This window comes from Panthera uncia, chromosome C2 (assembly GCF_023721935.1).
Source record: "Panthera uncia isolate 11264 chromosome C2, Puncia_PCG_1.0, whole genome shotgun sequence".
In the NCBI taxonomy this organism is placed as follows: Eukaryota; Metazoa; Chordata; class Mammalia; order Carnivora; family Felidae; genus Panthera; species Panthera uncia.
This window is the reverse complement of record NC_064810.1, coordinates 67,281,990-67,304,834: the sequence shown is the minus strand read 5'-3', so window position 1 is coordinate 67,304,834 and position 22,845 is coordinate 67,281,990. Positions and strand designations below refer to the sequence as shown.

At 48.8% G+C, this 22,845-nt stretch overlaps 1 protein-coding gene across 3 annotated transcripts in view; it reads right to left on the bottom strand.

Moving 5' to 3' along the window:
• Positions 1 to 22,845, bottom strand: part of PDIA5 (protein disulfide isomerase family A member 5) — a 93,426-nt gene that overhangs the window by 49,289 nt on the left and 21,292 nt on the right. For 2 of the 3 annotated variants that reach the window (XM_049628294.1, XM_049628295.1), the window contains exons 2-7: positions 22,194 to 22,320; positions 19,215 to 19,302; positions 8,984 to 9,067; positions 8,688 to 8,733; positions 4,583 to 4,675; positions 368 to 428 (exon numbers count right to left, since the gene is read on the bottom strand). In XM_049628294.1, the coding sequence (XP_049484251.1) occupies positions 368 to 428; positions 4,583 to 4,675; positions 8,688 to 8,733; positions 8,984 to 9,067; positions 19,215 to 19,302; positions 22,194 to 22,320 (499 nt within the window). The remainder of the gene's footprint in view (positions 1 to 367; positions 429 to 4,582; positions 4,676 to 8,687; positions 8,734 to 8,983; positions 9,068 to 19,214; positions 19,303 to 22,193; positions 22,321 to 22,845) is intronic. The other variant, XM_049628296.1, reaches the window with a different exon arrangement.

Here is a 22,845-nt window from a genome sequence, read left to right as displayed (position 1 = left end):
AGGCTCTGGCTGGTGAGCAGCAGTGGACCTAGAGGGTGAGGCGTGGCTCCATCGGCACATAGCTCCACCAGGCACACAGCTGGTGGGAAAGGAATACCTGGAGAGATCCGTGTTGTTGCTAGGTAGAGCTCGGGGCAAGGAGGGCAGAAGGATGCAGATTCTAGTGAGAGAAAAACTGATGTGGACAGTAGGAGGGGAGGAGCCAAATGAAAAGGCAAAGAGGCAGAGACGGAGAGATGGGGTGAGGGACGCACTTCACATTCTAAGAGAGTTGGGGCTAGTTCCCAGTCCCCTGCCTCCCAACCCCCAGCTGCCCCTCCAAGAGGCTGAACAATGAACTCTGGCCCAAAGGAGAAAGGTCACTCACAGGGGGCATAAAACATCATCAGGAGGGGCTTCTCTTCCTTCTTCAGGAGCCGTCTGAAGTCCTGAGGCACAAAGAGAGAACACGGCAGGTCACACACACAATAACATAACAGGGAGGCGACATGCCCCTGGCTCTGGGGGGTGGGGGCACCACCACGGTGGAAGGAGCTGTCCAGCACTTCAGATGTCCCATGGTCTGACGTGGGGTTTGGGGCATGCAGCAAGAGTTTCAGCCTGTCAGGAGCTGGACGATCGAGACAATCTGTACTACCCCTGCATATTACAAATGAGGAAACTGAGGCCCCGAGGGGGCACATGGCTTTCCCAAGGCCACCTGGTATGATGAAGTAGTCAGGACCAGGCTACCAGCTTTACCTGCAGCTCCACCTGAACGATTAAAAACCTGCAAGGAACTATTTATGTCCCGTGAGGCTCAACCAGGCTGCCCCCTCATGTGATTTATGGAGTGGTTGTGTTGTAGGGGGGTGGTTGTTTTCACGTGGCCAACTTGGCTAGACAGAGATCTGCTGGTTAAGGTCACACAGGGCTAACCCAAACCCACTGTCTCTTTCCCCAGCCCTACCGCCACCGTCCATGTGCCCAGGAGCCCATCGTGTGCACAGGAACACACAGATGAGGCATGCCCTCCTGCCCCCATGAGATATAGATCATCTGTATTTGTAAAACCCTCCAAACAGTGCCTGGCACATTATTATGCAATACATAATTATTTGTTAAATAAATACAATAAATGCAAAAAAAAGACATTTTTTATATTTCACAACAGTGCTAATGGAGAGACTTCAGTGTAAAGCAGGGTCAAAGACCTTTCTTCCAACGAAAGTCAACGATGTTCCGGAAAAAGCAAATCTATCAAGGACTGCAGAGAAACGCAATGACAAAGCATGTTTTGATTAAAATAATTTGCTTCTCTAACCAGTTTCCATAGAAGAAAATTAGAGGTTTTTCTCTTTTGAATAATAAGGAAAGTAAAAGGAGATTGTGAAATGCAGCTTTCTGGCAGCAACAAGGCATTAGGTAAATAGATGAGGGTACATCCCGCTCTATGGAATACTACTGCATCATTAAAAACGATGAAGAGGAATATTTAATGTCACAATAAGATATGCCTGTTACGTTAAGTGGGGGGAACAAAGCAAGTTAGAAAGCAGCATATAAAATGTAATGACACTTTTGTAAGTAAAAATATGTATGCATTATGTTGAAAGCCTGGAAGGCTACAGAAAATACCAGCAGTGGGTACTTCTCAATGGGAAGGGATAAAGTAACTTGTTTTTCTTTTTAAACTCAAGCTGTATTTTCTAAATTTTCAACAATGAATACGCATTGCTTATAATTTTTCAGTTAGATAAAAAATATTACAAATATTTTGTAGGAATTTAAAACATTTTATAATAAATTCTGAAAATGTTCACCCTTGTTTACATAACTAGAATTATATAATTTTACAAAACAGAATTAGCAACTAAGATCTTTGACCCTGACTATGGGTAGAAAATGCAAACGCTTTGAAAATGATCTTCTGAAATCCCTGGAGAAAAAACCTGAGATCTGAGAAGAAAAGGGTTTTCTGAGCCTGTAGCCATTTGGTTTCATACCCTGGGTAGTAACAATCATTACAGTACATTCAAAGATGCTTAATTACCTTCAACAGTGCAGAATACTAACCTCACAAATACAATTGGCAATTAACTTGAATTGGGAACTTTTAGTTATTTTATGTGGAAATTCTATCAGCAGAAAGGCAGCTATACCTTAAGCTTCTACAGAAGAGAAAACAGCACCAAGTGTAACAAGAGGATTGCCTACAGGTGTGAAAACTTTTTTTTCTACTTAATATTTCTAGTTACAGAAGAACGATCTTAGGAGTTTCAGGACATGATCATCTCAGGGGAAGGAGACAGCAGGCAATCACTTTCCAGAAAGGCTAGAAACATGCATTATCACAAAATCTTCCCACGAGCAACAGTGAGTTTAGGCTGCTTGTTTTCCTCATAACTACAGGCACAGATGCCACCACCTCCTGACATTTGCCCCTCTTCCCCCGCCAGCAACATACTTTTTACCTTCTGATGATATTGGCATTTTCTATCCCAGAGAAATGCTGATGGCCAGCCCCTTAATTCAAACTGCCCAGCCCGTAACGATCACACATGATCCCTCCTCCAGAAAGTATAAATGGCATCCTTTTCTTCTGGATTAATAAGCATTAAGGGTCAATAATTTTAAATGAAAAGGGAGGGGAGGCAGAGGAATATAAAAAGTACATTTCATGTTATCAAGATAAGAACAAACATTCTCCAGTTCCTATCACAAAAACAAATGACAAGTGTTAGCAAGGATGCACTATTGGTGGAAATATAAACTGGTGCGGTCACTATGCAAAGAGTATGTAGGTTCACCCAAAAATTGAGAGTAGAAATCCCATATGACCCAGTAATTCCCACTAGCGGGTATTTACCCAAAGAGAATAAAAACACTAACTTGAAAAGATATACATGTCCCTATGTTTACTGCAGCATTACTTACAACAGCCAAGATACAGAAACAACCCAAGTGTTCATCAACTGATAAATGGATAAAGAAGATGTGGTATGTATGTATGTGTATATATATGTGTGCGTGTATATACACATACATATATACATACACACACACACACACACAACAAACAATGGAATATTACTCAGCCATAAAAAAAAATGAGATCTTACCATCTGCAGCAACATGGATGGATCTAGAGGGTAATGCTAAGTGAAATAATTCAGAGAAAGACAAATACCATATGATTTCACTTATATGTGGAATCTAAGAAACAAAACAAACGAACAAAACCAAACAAAAACAGACTGATAAAACCAGAGAAAAAACTGGTGGTTGCCAGAGAGAAGGGAGTGGGGGCATAAGTGAAATAGGTGAAGGGGATTAAGAGGTATAAACGTCCAGAAGCGCCTGGGTGGCTCAGTCAGTTTAGTGTCCGACTTCATCTCAGGTCAGGATCTCACGGTCTGTGGGTTCCAGCCCCACATTGAGCTCTGTGCTGACACCTCAGAGCATGGAGCCTGCTTTGGATTCCGTGTCTCCCTCTTTCTCTGCCCCTCCCTTGCTTGCATTGTCTCTCTCTCTCTCTCTCTCTCTCTCTCTCTCTCTCAAAAATAAATAAACATTAAAAAAAATTTTTTTAAAAAGAGGTATAAATGTCTAATTATAAAAGAAATAAGTCACAGACATGAAAAGTACAACAAAGGGAACAGAGTCAGTAATACTGCCATAACTTTGTATCATGACAGATGGTAACCACACTTCTCATGGTGAGCACTCTGTAATATGTAGAACTGTCGAATCACTATGTTATATATCTGAAACTAATATAGCACTGTATGTCAACAGTATTTCATAGATTTTTAAAAAAAGGACATTCTCCTTCCATCTACAAAATAGCACTGCCTGCCTCACAGACCATCTGGAATATAACAAAGACGTTCTTGCCCACCCCTAGGTGAAGACACAGCCAAACAAACGAGGTACGCATGTGTCACAATACATGGATAAAGATGCACATTCAGGTCATGTGGGGCAGTCTTAGAAAGGAGGGTCAGGTTGTATGGAGACTATAAATCAGAACCACTGTTCTACCCCCGAACTTCCTAGCCCAGCCAAATCCAGAAATTAAAACTTAAGAGGGTAAATAATTTGCTCAAATTTACATGACTTAGAATTATAGAGATCTGACCCAAGTCTCTGGAACTCCAACCCAAATCTCTGAGATTATTCTTAAAGAAAACAAAAAAACAAAACTTACTTTTAAACACACACACACACACACACACACACACACACACACACACACACAGCCAATCCCAGCAATGACTGGGTTACATAATAAGGAAAGGCTTTTTAAATGGATATTTCTCTGAGAAAAATCTAAACACATTAAAATACATTAAATAAGGCAGTGAAGAATGGGAGGTCTCAGGCAAGGTCTCAGGCAGCCAGTCTGTGATCTCCTGTAGGTTCCGTCATGGAGCTGGGAAGGAGAACAAATATTAGGGGCCTAGTGGCCCGGCTCCCTTGGAGAAAAGTACAACTGGTCTCTGAAAAGTCCCATTCCTCATTTCTTTGGGCATCTCTTCTAGGGAGACCCTGGTTGGGGGAAGCTTCCAGTGTCCACCAGAATCGATGCAAAATAAGTTACCTTTTCACTGTCAATGTGGACAACGTCTTTGGCTCCAGGATCTTCCTCCCACAGTGGAGGCCCTTTTGGATCCTTCAGAAAGGCCACTATAGACTGAGGAAAAGAACAAAGAAGGGAAAAGTCGTTTTAGCCAGGAAAAGAGGGAGGTGGGGAAATCAGGAACCTGCCCCATCTCTCTGCCCAGAGACCCACGTGCCTGGAGAGGGTCTGCATGTCGCACGTGGGCAACCCCGTGGGGGGCAGGGGTGCCATTCCATTGCCCACTGACTTCACTGCTGAAGGCCCTAAAAATGCACCCCCACTGCCTCCACCAAAATTTTTCAGCCACGTGACACCTTAATCTGGTCAGCTGATCCATACCTACTGTGCTTCTTCATGGACATCAAAGAGGAGATTTGAGACAATTCATTGGCTTATTCAAACCAGAGACAGGCTCATGCTTCTAAGTCTCATCTCCTCCAGGAAGCCTTTCTGATCAATTTGAATAAAGGTCTCCAATCCTGTCCAAGGATTCCACATTCGTGCAGCCTCCAAAACTGCCGATCGCACAAGCAGGTAAGCACATCTAATTGCCACCTGCTCAATATTTTGTGATCTAAACTGGTTTGAGAGTGCGTTAAATCTTGATCATCCTCTGAGGAGCTCAAGCCAGGAAGCCCCCAGGGGCAGGGTGCTCATCTTTGTGACTGCCTACTTGCCTGAATACCCTCCCTCTACATGCCCAGGATGAAGATCTGACAAGGACCTTCAGGATAAAGTACTTACCTAGCCTTTGTCATGTGGACAACTGACTCAAATCTCATTCCCTCTGGGAAAGACACAATCTTCCCATGTGGAGGCCGCTGTCCCTCTACTGCCCTCTATCCCTGCCACACTTCACTGGTCCAGGACAGAAGCAGCCTTCCTCAGACAGCCACTCTGGGAAATGGTGCTCAAAGTCTATGAGAGCCAGGAACGAGTACCAGAAACCAGCCAACCTCTATCCCTTCAACCCTGGAGGGGAGTTGCTGGCTTCCATGCCAAAAGACAGAGCCTTCAGCATCCCCAATTTGATGCAAGATTTTGTCACTTCTGTCCACTTCGATCAAGTCCCAAAGAGCAGATGACAACCTGAATGTGTCCACAAGTGTGGTGGGAGGGAGGAGGGCTGAGGTGAGAAAAGGAAACACATTCTTAGGGAGGCTGTGCATTCAGCCATCCACTGGTCATGCACACAGGACCTCCGTGAGCTTATTATTTTGGAAGAGCTACTATGGAAAAATGGGAGACAGCTAAGATTTCGTAGAATTTCATTCAGGTAATGCTCCCTTGCTGTTCCAAACGGGGCTGTGAAACGCCTTCTGGCAAGAAGAGAGGGCCATTTCCACGTGGCAAAGGCAGGTCTGCCTCCTCTGTCTCTGTCAAAGCTTCCCTGTGACAGTATAAGCCAGAATGGAACTGGCAGGGCCTCCTGAAACCCATATTCACCCAGAGCTGCACAGGCACCTGCCCACCTGGGCCATGTGAGAAAGATGCTTACAGCTGCCCACCTGTTTCAGAAAATACCTGGTGCAGGGGTTCTCAATCTAGGGTACACAGGCAGCCTTCAGGGATCTGTGAAACCCCAGCCTCACAAGAAAGCATTACTCTTTATGTTACTTTACTTGACATTTACATTTACTCACACGACAACATTTTACATTTACTTCATGCAAACACACTGTTTCTAGGGAGAAGATCCATGCCTTTCAGTCGATTCTCAGTGGGACAAGGAACCCAAAATCGGTTAGGAACTACTGCTCTCAGGGGCCTCCTGTCCACACACCAGCACAAGCAGAGTTAAAGGGTTAGCACCGTCTCCCATTCCCCGACTCCCACCCCTGCCTCAGCATCAAGGAGAAAAGACAAAAGTGGATGCAAAGAGGAAAGGAGCCACCTCTTCTAACGTAAGAACTGAAATAATCATACTAGCAATCTTTTGCTTTTCAGGTGGAGATTATTCTTGTTTAACTGAAGTTGAGTGATTCCATCCATAGGTTCTCTCCAAAGCACTGTAACCGATGAGATCTTGGGTGGAAAAATCTGCAGGGAGCCGCATGGGGAACACCCCACTCCCTCAGCCATCCTGTCCTGGGTGCTCTGAATGCCAGGGAAATGGCCCCACACCCACACCTTGGTTTTCAGGACATCTTCACGTCTGGGAAACCACACTCATAGCTACATGGTCTTGGGAGAAGGTCATCAGAGGGTCATATGAATCCTGGCTTCCAGGCATCTCCAGTCCTCACCACTGACACATAATAAGGATTTTGCAGGACAGACTGCTGACCAGCAAAAGGCCACTTATACAGGAAGTTCCCCTCTTTGAGCTTCCTGCTCTTTACCCTCACTTGTCTGGTCTCTGGCTTCTTTAGGGGCCACAGCGTGGTGCCTGTGACTGGGCTCCCCCAGAACCACACAGGACGACAGCAACAATAGCCAGAGCATGAACCTGCAACTGGGCACCTAACCCTGGCAGGGACTCCTCTGTCTCTCTGGAGATGGAGGCCCAGGAGGAAACTTGAGAAGAAAACCAACCTGTGACCAAGGAGGGCACTGGTCTCAGCTGCTCCTGCTCAATGACGAGCAGAAGCCATCAGGCAGTTATGGGAAACAATATGCTGCTTACCCTTGCCCTGAGAACTCCAGGGACCCTACCCCAGTCCCTGATGACCCTGTGGGCTTTGGGGAACCCTTGAACTAAGGATGCCCTCTTTCCACTAAAGACTCTGACCCTGTCCAATGCTCAGCCCACTTCTCCAACTTATTGATGCAGAAATCCTAGGAAGGATGAGGAGTGAGCAAATGCCACACACCTGGTCTTTGTAAGGGGTGGACAGAGGCCAGGACTCAGCCTCCCCGACCTAGGCAAGCTCAGACCACTTGGGCTCCTTGCTCCTTCCTAGTTACTACAGTTCTGAGCAGCTGCTATTTCCTGCTCCATGATCCTAGGACAGACTGCTCAGAGGGAGCCGCTAAATGTAAACTGAACACAGCCTCCAAAGACAAAACAAAAAGCCCCCGGCACCCCCTTCCATCACTGCATAGCACTTCCCCTGCCCTGCCCGGCTACACGTTGCTCCTGGGGAGTGCGTGTTCTCTCTGAGGGCTTCGGCTGACATCTTAACACAGAATAAGAGGTTAAGCAACTCTAGGTGGTAGAATTTTCTCTAAGTGTCTAAGTGGGTGTTAAGATGAGTAATCAGGCTGAATCTGTATAAGGTAAAGCTGTAGCAACTTAAAAAAGAACGAGTGCTGGTAGATAAGCAAGAAATGACCAGGGAGCCAAGGAAGAGCGGCAGAGGAGTGGGGCACTGACAGCTGCGCGGATGGATGAACAGGAAAGAATGGAAGGAGATGGAGAAAGAGAGACAGAGAGAGGAGCGCAAAGCAGGAGAGTCTGAAAAAATAAGTTCAGTCTATGTTGAGAACAGAAGAAATACATGGCCCCAGACAGGGCAGAGGCATGCCGCCTGGACCAGAGATAGGAGAAGACTTGTCTGAGGAAGAGAATGGGTAGCTGAAGGAGGAGAATCCAAAGGCATTCGAAGGACTCAGGGCGGCGGGTCAAAGACCTTCCACACCTATTTTCACTGATGCTTTTCCATCCACTGCTAAATCGGACTTGTAGCAGGGGAATGACTCAGTGACATCGGCGTGTCATCTGAAATGAAGTGCATCAGCCAACAGGTGTCAACCTGCCCGTGTCCTGCACCCTGTGCTAAGTGCCCCCCAGACTCTGGATAGCCAGTATGGACACTACCATGGAGATGAAGGAGGGCTTCAAGTCACAGCAAAAGGAAACCCAGGCCTCTGGAGGAGAGAGGCGTAACGTCACATGTCTCACCCACATGCCTCTGCTCATAGATTCACACACTTATCTACAAGGCTGGCCATCCCCATTGTGCTAACAGTTACAAACTTTTCCAGATATTCTGCTGACATGTGCTCTAGAGATAAGAATCCCTCAGGTCATTTGAAAGAGCTATCTGTGCAATCTGCCCTTCCTTCTCTCAGAGAAAACCTGCCAGGCTTTTGGCATCTGTTCAGACTCTACCTCTGCTGAGAATGAGGGAGGTAAATTTACCTTAAATGTCACAGCTCGGTTATATTCAGTATGAAATGCACCATCCCTGTCGAATGAGGAGAAAAAGGTGTTAACTTTAAGAATGGTTATGAAGATACATACCTTTGGTTTCCTGCAGCATCTTAATAACATTCAGCTATTGAACACAGTTCAAGATTTTTTTTTAAAAAAAGAACTATAAACACAGAAGAAAAACACTGAAATAAAATTAACCTAACTCAAAACCGTTCACTGGGAATACCAATGAAAGCTTTCTAGCACTTACTTGGAAATTGGAAATGCCCACGTGTACTTACTGGTAATGGAATAATTCAACCTTTTTGTCCTTTGGGCTCAGGTCAACTTTCATCTTCTTGCACAATTTTCTACTCTCAGCATCACTGAAAAGACACAAATGTCCAAAACCATTTGTTACCTGAGGTCCTCACAAAGGTGTTGACAGAGTAAAATCTGCTCGTGGCCTAAAAAAAGCCTGGTACCTTGAAATTCTCAATAGCAGGGAAGGCCCTGACTATAGGTGGGCTCTCAGAGAACTGGAGGAAGCAGAGTAACCAAAAGGATATGGGCTGATCAAGAAAGACAGAGATAAGCAGAGGGTCAACATGGACAGCTCTGGACAAAGCAAGTCCCCAGGAGTACAGCCCATTCTAAGAAGAAAAACCAACTACAGTATAGATCTGTGGCTCCCAGTCCTGGCTGCTCATCAGCACCACCTGGGAAATTTAAAAGAATACAGATTAACCTGGCCCTTCCCAGACCATTACTTCAGACTCTCTGCCTAAGGCCCAAGCAAGTTTTTGTTTTTAAGCTCAAATGTGTACCATATCCCACCTACTATATACCATCTGACCAGGATAAGAGGAGAATGTCCTACAAGGCTGAAGAAGTTACGAAATCTGAGCAGGTACTGACAGAAGCCACAGGGAGAGAGGAGAACGCTTCAGTGAGGTGCAGCTCCTGCAATATCACACTCTCACACTTCTTCTGATAAGAAACGTCTGTCTGGTGCCACTCAGCATTTACAGAGTGCTCATGCCCGATCTCATCTCAGGTTTCCTTCCTGTAAGATCAACAGACCTCACAGGTCCTTGGACCAGCGGCATCAGCACCACCCAGGAACCTGTTAGAAATGCAAATTCTCGGCCCCATCCCAAATCTGCTGAATCAAAACTCTGCGGGTACTTGAGCAACTATGTCTTAAGGAGCCTTCCAGGTGATCCTGATGCACACCACTGTCCTCTTCTGGCTCTTCCTCCTTTCCCTCATCTTTCCAAAGTTTGGCCTCCCCTATGACTCCCACCAGCCCCTCAGAGACCCCATCTGTCTCATAGCTTTCCCCATAACCTCACCATATTCAGCCAAGTCTGCCCAATGGCCAGCCAAAGGCAGCCAGCTACCCCACCCATGCAGGGCCCTCTCTCCAGAGCCACATGGACTTAGTGAGGGTATCTTGGCTACCCAAGTCCACTGGTTCCCACTGACCACACTGCATGAGAAACTTTGTTCTGCCAGGTATGACAGCCACCTGAGGGAAGTCCCTTCATCTCTCACCTGTTTACATACCTCACTACCTTCTACAGCCATCAGCTTCACACAGCTGTGCACCAGCCCCAATACAGAGAGCTAATTCAACCATTCAGCTCAATTCTAAAAGCAACATTCATCAATGGACAAGCAAAATTGTGGGACCTCATTTTAAGTGTAGAACACACTTTGCAATTCAAGAAGCATGTCTTACTAGAGAGATGTGTGTAGGTCAGAGAGGGGGCCACCCTCCTGCCCCCACCCCAACCCAGGCCCAGGCTTTTCCCTCCCTATTTAGTCTTGCCTGTGGTAGTCAACACCACAGCCACTGACCTGGCTAACACTGGGGACTCAAAAGAAATGCATGATAAATTCCAAAAGGAAAGGCTAATGACAATACAGTGGCTGCTCCCCCAAGGTGGCAGGGGCATTTAGAGACAGGGAATCCAGAGAGAAGGTGGATAAGCAGAGATGGGGAGGAGATCCAGATGGGCTGAGGGTATACATCAGAAAGCTCCTGGAAGGGCAGCCCACGGAATCCAGTTGCTAGAAACTCGTCCCCTAAAGCCCCGTGGAGATGCCATACACGCCTCCAAGTGACAAAGGCTATTACAGTTTGGGTTTGCCCTGCCCACAGGGGCTCTGTGGTGAAGCCCTTCTATTACAGGTGGTAGATTTGTTTGCAAACAGCTGCATCTAAGGTGCTCTTTCCCTGCCTGAGTTAATTCCCCAGGAGAGAACTCCACTTGGGATGTTTACAACCGTTCGCTTGGCACTTGCCTTGTCCAGCTTTGTTCTGCCGATCTCAACTGTTTCTGGGTGACAACCTGCCATTCACCCAACTGCAACAACAATCTCAAGCACCTCAGGCCTCCCTCAGCCCCATCCTGGCATCCAGCAGGGGCACCCAAAGGGCCTGCCCACTCTGCTATACCTGAGGTGGCCGCTCAGACTTTGCAAGGCAGCTAACCGGAGGGGAGAAGCACCACCCCACGCTGGCTCTCTTCCCTCAAGCCTGGCTGACAGCCTCTTCCCGTGACTTTCATAAAGTAGAGAGAGGAGGGACAGGGCTCAGAATCATTCTAACCCCAATCCCTGCCTGCTCTGCCAGAACCCACGCCAAGGAAAAGTCTTGCTGCTGCAGCAGTAGGGTCCCCGGGGAGCTCAGACAAGGCTTAGGGGAACCAACAAGGCTGAGTGGAGCTGGGGAGGGGGGGCACAGAGGTTCTCCCGCCTGTTCCTCAGAGTGGACCCCTGGCTGCGGGTCCGGCCCTGCCTTCGGCCTGTGGCCCCCCCACTCCAGTTAAGTGAGTCACAGCTGTCCCTGCCACAGGATTCCTTGTTGCAGACGTGGGGCAACCCACTTCCCTCTTTGGGTTATGACACTCCCGCCAGGATTCTCTCTTCTCCCCTGCTCCCTACAGACAGACAGACACACACACACACACACACACACACACACACACACACACACACAGAAATGCGCACAACATGCACAGTTCTCAGGGGGGTCACTGGGGAGGTCGCTTCCTGGCCTATTTGAGCACCTCTGTCACAGATCTCAGAGCCTCAGCCAAGCACCTCCCACATTCCCACACTCCCTTCCCCGTGGTCTTTCTCTCCACAGAGCACAGCTCCACATCTGACCGTGTCCACTGTCACCCCCATCATAAATGTTTGCTCCATGAAGGTGAGGGCTTTGTTTTATTCATAGCTGATTCCCCAGGGTTACAACAGCAGCTGGCACCTAGCAGACACTCTCTAAATAGCCTGAGCGAAGGAGTGAATGAATGAATGATGCTGTCTTTTCACTGTCGGGATGAGGCCCTGCACTTCTGGCTCTCTGGGCTCTGTCTACTGAGCTCCAGGAATCCTGCCAGGTTTTCTCAGATAGTATTTTCTCTGATAGTATTTTCTCAGATTGGTTCCCCCTCCTCCTGTTTCTCAGAGTATGAAAGTGTGTGTGAGTGTGCAATGTGTGTGCACGCACATGCATGCACACGTGTGCTAATTGTTCTGTACAGACAATAAAAGTCTTAAGAGTTTAAAAAGGGAAGAGAAATTACCCAAACTCAGGACCTTAAAAGGATCTGGGTTGATAGATTAATCACAATTAATTGAGTTACTGGTTACCTCCCTCTCTACCTCCTTTCCCCAGCCAGTGACTGAGGCTGTAGGGGGAAAAAGGCAGGGAGACAAAGACAGTGATCAGGGAAATGAGAGGCTTTGTTGGAATGCAAAGGGAAGGAAAAAACCACCATGGATCACAGAGACTGGGCTGTCGTGCAAAGGCCCCCACCTGCACAACCAGACTGTCCTGCAAGAACCAGCCACTCCATCTACTAGGTAGGCTGGAACCCTGCCCTCCCCTGCCTGTTTACTCATCTGCACCTGCTACATCCTATCCCACCCCACCCCCCTTGGCCCTCCTCTACACAGAATGTGGAAGAAAGATTAAAGAGACCTGTACCCACTTCCCTCCCCACCCCCAGGCCAAGGAGACAAATGCACATGCATGTTTTCATTTATATTTGTTGTGGGGTGGCTGCTGCAGGTGCATGGTACTGTGTTTACTAGCTCTTCATGTGCAGTCATGGTCATCCAAGAGGCTGGCAACCCCCACTCCAGGGAGTCAGACCCAGGGATGAAAGGTTGGGGGCGAGAGCAGGAAGGAAGAGAAGAAACGAGGTGCTGGAGGCTCAGGGAAGGGAGCTGTGACTTTCACAAGTTGCAGCCTAGGTACCAGATTCTCCCTGGAGGAAGACCCAGCTGCCAGCTGGCATGACTGACAGCTTCTAGATCTGACTCTGCCATCAGCCAGCCTGTGACCTCTGGCGGGGCCCTTGGTTTCCTGAGCTGAAAAATGCAAGAGTTGTCCACACAAGGTAAATGGAGCTTTCAATTCGTCTACAGGGCCCTGTATTAGTAAAACATAAAGCGGGCTGCCTATATCCTGATGGATGAACTAGGAGCCGGAACCAGGATAGAAGATGGTGACTCAGAAGGAGCTGAACGTCCAGCATTCTCTCCAGCACCCCCAACCAGCTCCTCACTCAGCTAGCTGGCATCCTTCTATCCACACAAGCTGTGGGCAGCCTCCTGCTGCAGGGCAGAAAGCAGACCACATTGTCTTGGCCATGGTGTGCCCCTTTGGCTAACCCAGCCTTTCTGGATCCCTTTGCCCCATCAAAGCAGCAGAAATCTCTTTCTCCCATGTGCTGGGTCTAATATGGTGGGATTCTGAGCAGGTGGAATCCCCAAGGGTGGGCAGGACAGAAAGTGTAGGAAGGGCCTCACTCTGGAGACATAAAAAAAATGGGAGGACTAGGAGCGAGTAAGCAAGAAATACTGTCAGAGTGACTGGTAGGTGCCACATACTCAGGACAACCTGAATGAACACAGCTGGAGAGCACAAGGCAGGAGACAGAACAGCCCGGCACAGCTAGGCCTTAGACCTGGACCGGCCTTGGTGGTCACGTAACATCCTCTAATGAGGACTTGGAAAAACAGGGATCCTCCCAGGTTTGGCTGTTCCCTCTGGTCCTTCCCTCCAGAAGGCACAGAATGAAGGAAGACTTACACAGCACAACTAATAAAAGGGATGGGAATAAGAAAGAGGGGCATGCCCTTTCCTCCTCCTCCTGTGCCCCCAGCCCGGAGATTCTCAGGCTGTGCTCCTCAGTAGGGACATGGCACCCGGATGAGCAAAGGGCAATGTGTCAGGAAGCATCTGAAGCCACAACATAAACACAGCACTTCTCCTGGGAGTCTACTTTATCTCCTGGTAAGTGATGTTAAACATGCTTACACATGAAGAAGCAAATGCTAAATTCAAATAATTTTTAGAAGAAAACATAAGACTTCAAAATATGTTATGCCTGCCCTGGAAGGCCCCAAGTCTTGATCTGGAAGCCAGCACTGCTCTGGGGAAACTAAAGCAGATGGGAGAAAGAGAAGGGAGAAGAAGGAAAATGTGGCTATAGGTAATGACCTTAAACCTTCAGGAAAAGAAAGCAGTGAGCTCCCGATATGCAGCCTCAGCCCAGTGAGAATCGGCCCCAGGAATTAGCATACCAGGCACAGCTCCCGCCTGCTGGCTCCGGCTCAGCTGCCCTGACAGCAGCACTCCGTGCCAAGGCCGAGCCCAATGCCAGGCTGCAGGGCACGAGGGGAATACCAACTCCCTAGCACACAACCCGCTTAACAGCTGGACAACCACCACCAGCCAACCCAAGCGTGGCTGCTGAGGTCTGAGCCAGGAGGTGGAGGGAGGGGAAGGGACAGCTAACAAACCCCTGGATAGAATCCAGACACCCTACAGACACCTCACAGCCACAAGCTACCAGGCCTGGGACCTGGGAGAAAACCAGCATAGGTGGGGGTGGGGGTGGGGGGTGCCTTCAGCCATACAGGCAAGGGTAGGGAGTGGAGAGCCAGGAAATTGAGAATAAGGGGAAAAGAAATACCCATATAAAGAAAAGCAGAGGAAAAAGACCAAACAAATGGGGGAGGCAGGGACCCAGAGGTGGGAAGAGGCGACAGAAACCAGCAAAGAAGAGGGAACAAAGCAGGAGAGAGGACAGAGGCTCTAAGGAAAAAACAGGAGAGACCTAAGAAGCAGATGCCCAGAATGGGGGGAGACACAGAAAGACCCCCCAAAAGACTGGAGGACACTTAGGTACATACACACTACACACAAAGCCTAGCAGCTTCCAGGATTTTCTGAACCAGGCTATTTAGGGATGAGAGCAAACTGGAAGATTCAACTCCATGGTTCACGCAAGTATAAACTGAAGCCCAGAGGGGGCAGCGACTTGCCAAAGATCCCACAGCTATTAGCTGCCAGAGTCTGGACTTAAAACCAAGCCCCAGGACCCGCAGTCCTGTAAGTCCCAATGCACTCCAGACTTCTTAAGGGTTACAGCAAATCATCCTGAACACTGGGGCTGACTGTGATGCCCAGGACTTTGTTCAGGGGCATTCTCTCAACAACCAAGCGATCCTCACCCAAGAAAGAGCCATTGAACAATGCATGCACCACTTCTCCCCCTCAACTTCTGGGAATGCTCTGAAACAATCCTGCCCAGATGAAAAATAACAGTAAAATGGGATCTCACATTTATATTCTAGAAAAAGCTCATTTACTGGCACCTGGAAAGAAGGCAGAATATGCACTATTGTCCCATTTTACAGATGAGTAAACAGACCTGTCCAAGGTCATAGGGCTAGTAAGTAGCAGAACAGAACCTTCAACCCAGGCCTCTGCCCTTATTAGGCACATCTTCAAAGACACTTCACACCAGAGCACTATTTTCTCTTGCCCTAGAATGTCCCCTGTTCCCTTCACCTGTCCTTTTTTTTTTTTTTTTTTTTAAGTTTTATTTATTTTGAGAGGCAGAGGAGGGGCAGAGAGAGGGAGAGAGAGAGAATCCCAGGCAGTGCAGAGCCTGATGCGGGACTTGAACCCATGAACCATGAGATCATTACCTGAGCCGAAGTCTGATGCTTAACTGACTGAGCCTCCCCTACATGAGGGGAGGCACACTCTGGCTGACCACCTGCTATTTAGTAGCCGCTAGGATAAAAAGCGAGCAGACATTGGCTCCGTTCCACATGCTCACTCCACTGCAGGCAGCAAGAGAAAGCGTTCTCGAGAGCGCTTCTGCCCATCCCTGGAGCGTCTCACTCAGAGTCATAAACACAGACTGAATGCACTTAGGACATGGTGAGAGCTTTCATCACTGGGCCACGGGGTTAACGTGGTAGGCTCCCCTAATGGTTTACGGGACACGTTCTGAAGGCCAGGAGCAGGTGTGGCCAAGCAGGAGGGCAGACCCATCACCCTTGGGGAACTCCTTATGTAATGGTGATCCGTGAGAACTGCCACCCACCCCCCCACCCCCACCCGTGGCCTCTGTGGACTAGAGCCCCAAGTTTTGTCCCTTGGGCTGCCCTGGGAAGATTTCAGTACACCCTACCTATGATTTCAAATTTGACCCAGATACCTCCCTCTTCTAACACAATCCATTAGAGCTCCATAATCCATCTACTTATCTAAACTATTTTAAAAGCTATTTAACATTTCAGTTTATACTTCTTAGAGGAATGAATTGAGTGGCAACTACACAGAACAATCTATCCTTTTGTCTTAAGGTTACCTCTTTAGGCTCTAAGATGCCTCCCTAGATTTCCATTTTAGCACATCAAAAGTCATAGGATTATTTCTCCCATTGGCACTTTTATTGACTCCAGACATCATGTCTCCAAACGAGTCCTGAATTCTAATGTTCTTAGTCTGTCTTCACACATTAACCCTGGCCCCATTTAGTCCTGCCTCTGCATGGAGCAGAGCAGGACTGCCACCTCTACACCCATCAGCAGATGGCCCAGGCAGTCCTCGGGGCCCATACCACATGGAGCTGCCTGCAGGGAAAGCCAGGGCACTTTAAAGTCCTGGTACTCAAAGGTCTTTGCATCAACTGGAACTCCACCTACTCTGTGAAGCTTTCTCAGGCAGAATTTTACAGGCAGAATAAAGCGAAACCCCTCTCATATATAGCCTCCACTCACTGCACTTCTCACATGGATTATAATCACCTGGTTCGATGTCTGCTTCCTCCCTGCACACTGAGCTCCTGAGGACACTACTGTCCATCTGTGTACCTCAAGGCACATAGTAAATGCTTGGGAATGTTGCAGGGGAATGCAGCAACTAAATCAAAGCTCTTCTGCCCATTTCTGCCACCTGCAAGCCTAAGAACTTCCTGTGATAAGGCTAGCATGGCAGAACCGGTGTCATCCTCAGATATGGAGATTCCAAATTGTCCTGTCCCCTCTAATACTGACAAAGGCTATGTACCAGTCACGGAGCACACTCTTGGTAAAATGTGGGAGACTGAGACATACCTACAAGACAAGAACACTTTTAGACCAACTATGCACTAGAATTAACCAATGGCCAAGATCTTATCAAATGTCTGGGGAGCAGTCTCTTCCAGTAAATTGATGTCTGAATAAATCAGGAGGTGTGAGGCCAGACAGGAGCATGAACCCATGCACATACACCCCTACAGCAAACACCACTCAGCTAAGACTCCTTCTCCTGGTCTCATTCAGTGCTTTGTCAAAATATAAATCTCCTTCAATTCTCCTCAATCATGGGCAAGACAAACTTGAGGCCATCAACTTATAAATCAGTTGTGTGCCAGAAGTTCATTCACAAAACAGCTGTTTAGGGGCACCTGGTGGGCTCAGGCAGTGTCCAACTCTTGGTTTTGGCTCATGGTTTGTGAGATCAAGCCCCACATGGAGCTCTGTGCTGACAGCACAGGGTCTGCTTGAGATTCTCTCTCACACACTCTCTCTCTCTAAATAAAAATAAACTTTAAAAAACAAATTTTTAAAAACCCAGAAATTTATTTTTATTTAAAAAAAATTTTTTTAATGTTTATTTATTTTTGAGAGATAGAGACAGAGCATGAGCAGGGGAGGGGCAGAGAGAGGAACAGACACAAAATCCAAAGCAGGCTCCAGGCTCTGAGCTGTCAGCACAGAGCCCAGCACGGGGCTTGAACTCACAAACTGCGAGATCATGACCTGAGCTGACGTCAGATGCTCAACGGACTGAGCCACCCAAGCGCCCCCAAAAAACCAGAAATTTAGAACTCAGATTGAAGAGGAAGAAGGCTATACTGCAGTACAGCCCTAAAGCTCATTTCACCCACAGGGTTAAATGTGGTAGCCAGGCTGTAGCTCAGGCAAGAACAGCCACAATAAAAGTGAAGGTTAAAAAGCCCTTTTCCCAGCAGAGACCCACCTCTTTCCCGTACTTGCAAGAGTGCAATATTCTCCTTTCCCCTCCTCTTCCCAGGCTCATACTCCCGATAAACCCTAAGTCCAGGTGAGAAGTGGCTGGACACAGTGACTCCGGAAACTCTTCCTGTCCGAAGTCACAAGGGCGTATAACGCTGGTATCCCGGTCAAGTGCAACATAGACCTTTGCATACAATAGGTGTTCAAACATGCAAAGGACAAACCTGCTCTTAGTTACCTCTCCTCCTAAGTTCCTTCACTATCTAAGTGCCTTTTATGCATTTATGCCAATCTAGGCCAAATTGGGAGCTAATTATATAACAAGAGGGGGTGTGGGTGTGTGTGCATTGCATGCACAATGCACTGACCACAGAGAGATGTGGAAATTATTCCTAATGATTGAAAAGAAAGGGAAGCTGAGTACACCCTGGACTCAAACTCCCACACTAGGAAGAATCAGAGGAATTCCATCAAGAGCCCCGTTCCCCATACTAAGAGGTAGCCCCCCTTCCTACAGACTCCCTCCTGTGGGCTGGTGTTTGATCCTGCCGCCTTAACACAGACAAGAAAGTCTCTGGGAGGAGGGAGGTCAGGAAGGAGGAGAAAGAGAAGGAGAAGGAGCTGGGAGCACCAGCACTAGGACAGGCAGTGGCAGGCAGGGAGACAAAGGTCAGAAGAGAGCGCTAGAAGGACAAAGCCACCTGTCCAGGACTGACACATCTAATGGAGCCACCTCGGAAGGCAAGGTGGCTGATTCCACCACCTTTGCACCGAGGGCAGTGGAGACCTCTATTAATGCCCTGGGCTGGAGATGAAGCCCATGATTCTTGCTGCAGACCCCCCTCACGAGCAAGCTTACTGGGTGCCTCTGAAAAGAACCTTGTCTCTCTGGCCATCAAGGCCCCCTCTCTCACCTGCTGGGAAGAAAAAAGTCAAGTCACACAGGACAACAGAGTAAAAAGGGAGGAAGAGTGCTGGGGCTGGAAAGAACAAGTGGGAGAGCCAGAACTGCCCCTTCTCCAGTCCACAGGTGACCCTCAAGTAGGGTTAGGGAAGCTTTTCTGCAGCAATTTCTCCTATCACAGCCTCTCTCCCAAAGAGTTAATCAGGGACAACTCCCTACCCCACCCTCCAGATCCCCCAAGGACGCCCAGCCCTCCAGCCACCACGCCCCATGTCCCCAGGACATACCCACAGTCTACCCAGCAGATGGTGCCTTGTCCTTTCACTGCCTGGGCCACAGTGGACAATAACCTGAGATGACTTTCCGCTGCAGCCTCTGTAAAAAAATTAAAAATTAAACATCTGTGCCCAAGTGCATGAGGGTCACCCCTGCCATCTTCCTTTAGGGGCAAGGAAGAATGGGGAGTCATCCTTGAGGTGAGATCCTGAGCGCCACTAAAACACTGACCCTGTGATCAGTAGTTCGGGGAGAACTCTTCTCAGAAACCCCTGCTCCTGCCAGGCTCTGGACTCCTCCCCACAGACACCGAGACCCCAACTCACACCTCTGTTACGCCATATCTCATGCCTCACTCTCCCAAGGATCTCACAGCCAGATCCTCCACTCTGACTCATTACTTTTCTGGGACAAACTGTGAAAATTCTATAACCAAACAATTACAGTTCTATAACTAATATAAGGAACAAGGTTGCCGATTCCACACTCATCTGCCCTGAAGCTCAAACCGTGAGCTGACAAGAACAGGGACCAGATACTTCCTTTACTTGTGCATCACATCTTCATCTTGGCAGGGGCTCAGCAACCTGGTGGCTAAATGAGGTTTATATGGGACACTGGTCCCAGATGGACCAATGTCAAGTGTACCCAAGTCACATTTCACAGCCCATTTCCCCAGAAGCGACAGAAGGGCTAGCCCTGGCAGTACCTCAGGGGTTAGCTATAAAAACATGGACTATACCTTGAGGCAAGGTAGGGTGAACACAAGAGAGGAAGTTTTTCATTTGTCCAGGTACCTGGGCGAAGCACTGGGAACTACTGTAGGAGGGCAGGTACTTGGGGATGAAGCCTCTGTGGCCAGGATTTCAACATTGACAACTTGCAAGGGTCTGCCGCAGAGTGGCTATGGCCAGTGTGTCCCCTTCCCCCATCACATCTGTGAGCTCACTTGAAGGGCCCGCCACACAGACACTGGTAGCAAGAGCAGGTCTGCTGCCTCCCTCACCAAAAACCCTAAGATACATTCCAAAGCCGAGCAAAACTGATGTCTGAATTATTCACCTCCACAGATCCCCTTTTCTAGTGTGGATAATGGTAGCTGTTTGTGAATACAAAGCATGCTGAGCCTTTCACACAAGTGAACAAAAAGCATCTTTCTAGAGACGCACAGGGAGCCACCCGAGGGAGGCACTCCCAAGAACCCCCACAAGGACAGGTGGAGGAGGGAGCGTGGCAGAGGCAGGAAAGGCCATGGCCCCACCACTCCTCTGGGCTCAGCCTGGGCTTGGTGAGGCAGGGGAAAGGGATACACTGCTTGAGAGAGTGGAAGTGGAGAAAATCCAGTTATTGCACTGCTCCAAAAACCCACTGAGGGTCACATGTGTCGCAGCAGGCCTGGGCAAGGAGGCAGGAAGGTAGTCACCTGGGTCCTGCTACCCCAGCAGTAGGAGGCAGAGAGGGGCCTAGTAAGCAGGAAGCACCGGAAGCCCCAGTGCCAACAAGGGTTGGCTGAGGGCAGAAGAGAAAAGAAGTGAGGTCCACGCCCTGCCTCCTGCCCCACAAGCCCCTATCAAGAGACCCCACATTCCCACTCTCTAACTTACCATAACCATTTAGTGATCTCAGAGCCCTTCCGTCCCAGCAGGATTAATATTATTTCTTCCGACCCTCCAGCAGAGGAAGCACAGAGAACAGCTCCACCATCTACCGGCTGCTAGACCTCAGATGAGTTGGCTATTCTCCCTCTGCTTCAACTTCCTCACTTGTACACTGGACATTATCTGACAACCTGCACCGTCTCCCTCAAGGAGGCAAAGGAGCAAACAGAAGCATGTCGCAGAAGGTCCTTGCAGTCCTTGTCAGATGATGAGCTTATGTGACGGGACCTACCCAGAGAAGGAACTGAGCATGGTCCTGCACTGGCAACTGCCCAGCTCCAAGAGCATCCAAGGGGATGAGCCATGCTTACTCAGGGCCCTATGCCCCAGGCCTCAGGAGCAATTCTGCTCCTCCCTTGCCTCAATTTCCCCCCTACTCCTGACAACAGAGATACTAGACACATTCTGGGCTCCCAACAACAACCTCAGGAAGTGTGTGCCAGGCCCTCAAAAGGGCAAGAAGTAGCATGTGCCAGGGTGCTTAGAGGACGCAGGGTTCAGGAGAGACACACGTCCAAAACATCCATCAGCCCCTAGTGCCAATGAGTGTCAAGGATGAGCTGCCAGGGAGAACTGTGCCCAGGAACTGGCCCAGCCACTGGCTGTTGCTTCTCCAGGGCACAGAAAACTTGGCATCCTTAGGAGCAGTGAAAACACTTAACTCTGCTGGAACAACATCAACAGTCAGATGTTCAAAGTCGCAGCCAAGAGCTGAGCAAACCTCTCTCCATCCACTATGCCCTTGCCAGCCTCAAGGTCAGAAGAGGCAAGCAAGCCACAGTCCCACCCTCCACTGAAACTGCTCTGTTGGAGCCCACTGCAAACTCAGTCTCATGTTCTGACCCCAAAGCAGGACAGATGGGGGCCAGGCAGGGCCAGGGCTGCGAACCTGGGTGCGTGCTCCCAAGCCTGGGACCAATTCAGCTGGTGACAGGCCGACCCAGCCAGCTAATCAACAGCTCTGGCAAAGCATGTCCTGTGATGGCCAGTCCGTGCCTGTCCAGGAAGCCAGAACATCCACCCCACTGACCACCATCCTCCGTCTCCCTTCACACACATCCTCTCCCTCCTGAGGTAGTGAGGACTCCAGAGGCTCTTCCCAAGAAAGACTGATTATAGGGAACTGAAACAACCTCTCAGGATGCAAAAGAAACAGAACTAACACCCCTCTGTGCTTCTGCCTCATCTCCTGGGGAAAGTGGACAAGCCCGATGACCCTCGGACCCTCCCTGAGTGGCTCCTGGTCCTGAGGTCTCTGCCTCCCACTGGTGCCCCGAACCCAAACCATCCCATCGCTGATGGATGACCCCCAAGGCCAGGTTGGGCACTCACCAGATTTGGAGTAAAGCACCAGCACATTATTCCGGGTCCTGAGAAGTTTTTTCAAGTCCTTGGGGTCAGAAATTCTCTCGATGAGTGAGGAGACCTTTGTGCAGGACAGCCACGTTGGCAGGACGACCTGGGGATCAAGGAGCCAAGGACCATGAGCCCCAGCTTCCCGCTGAGCCCAAGGAAGAATGGGTGCCCGCAGAAGTGCTGCCTAGAACACATTTTACTTCAGAAGGATAAGGGCACACCGACCCTTCTCAGGACACTACATCAACCTTTCCACATCATCCCTTTTCCCAATTACCAACACTTCTCCCCCAAGACACTTCCCAGACCATTCCCAGTCTCCAACTCCCCCCTCATCTTCAGGCACGTTTGTCAAGCTGTAGGGGCTGCATACTACACAAGAATGCTACATGGACATACTTGCCACCCACTCAATCAAGACCTGTCTGGGAGGTGGACATCTGTACTCCGCACGGCACTCCAACACCACACACCAGAGCAACGTGAAAATGCCACCCACCTAGAAGCACGGATGCACAAATCCAGAGAGAAGTAACATCACTTCTCATATTCAGGATGGGAATGGAAGGTTTTCAGCTTTTCCCACTCAGCCAATGATCTCAGGAGGCCAGCCAACAAGAAACGAGCC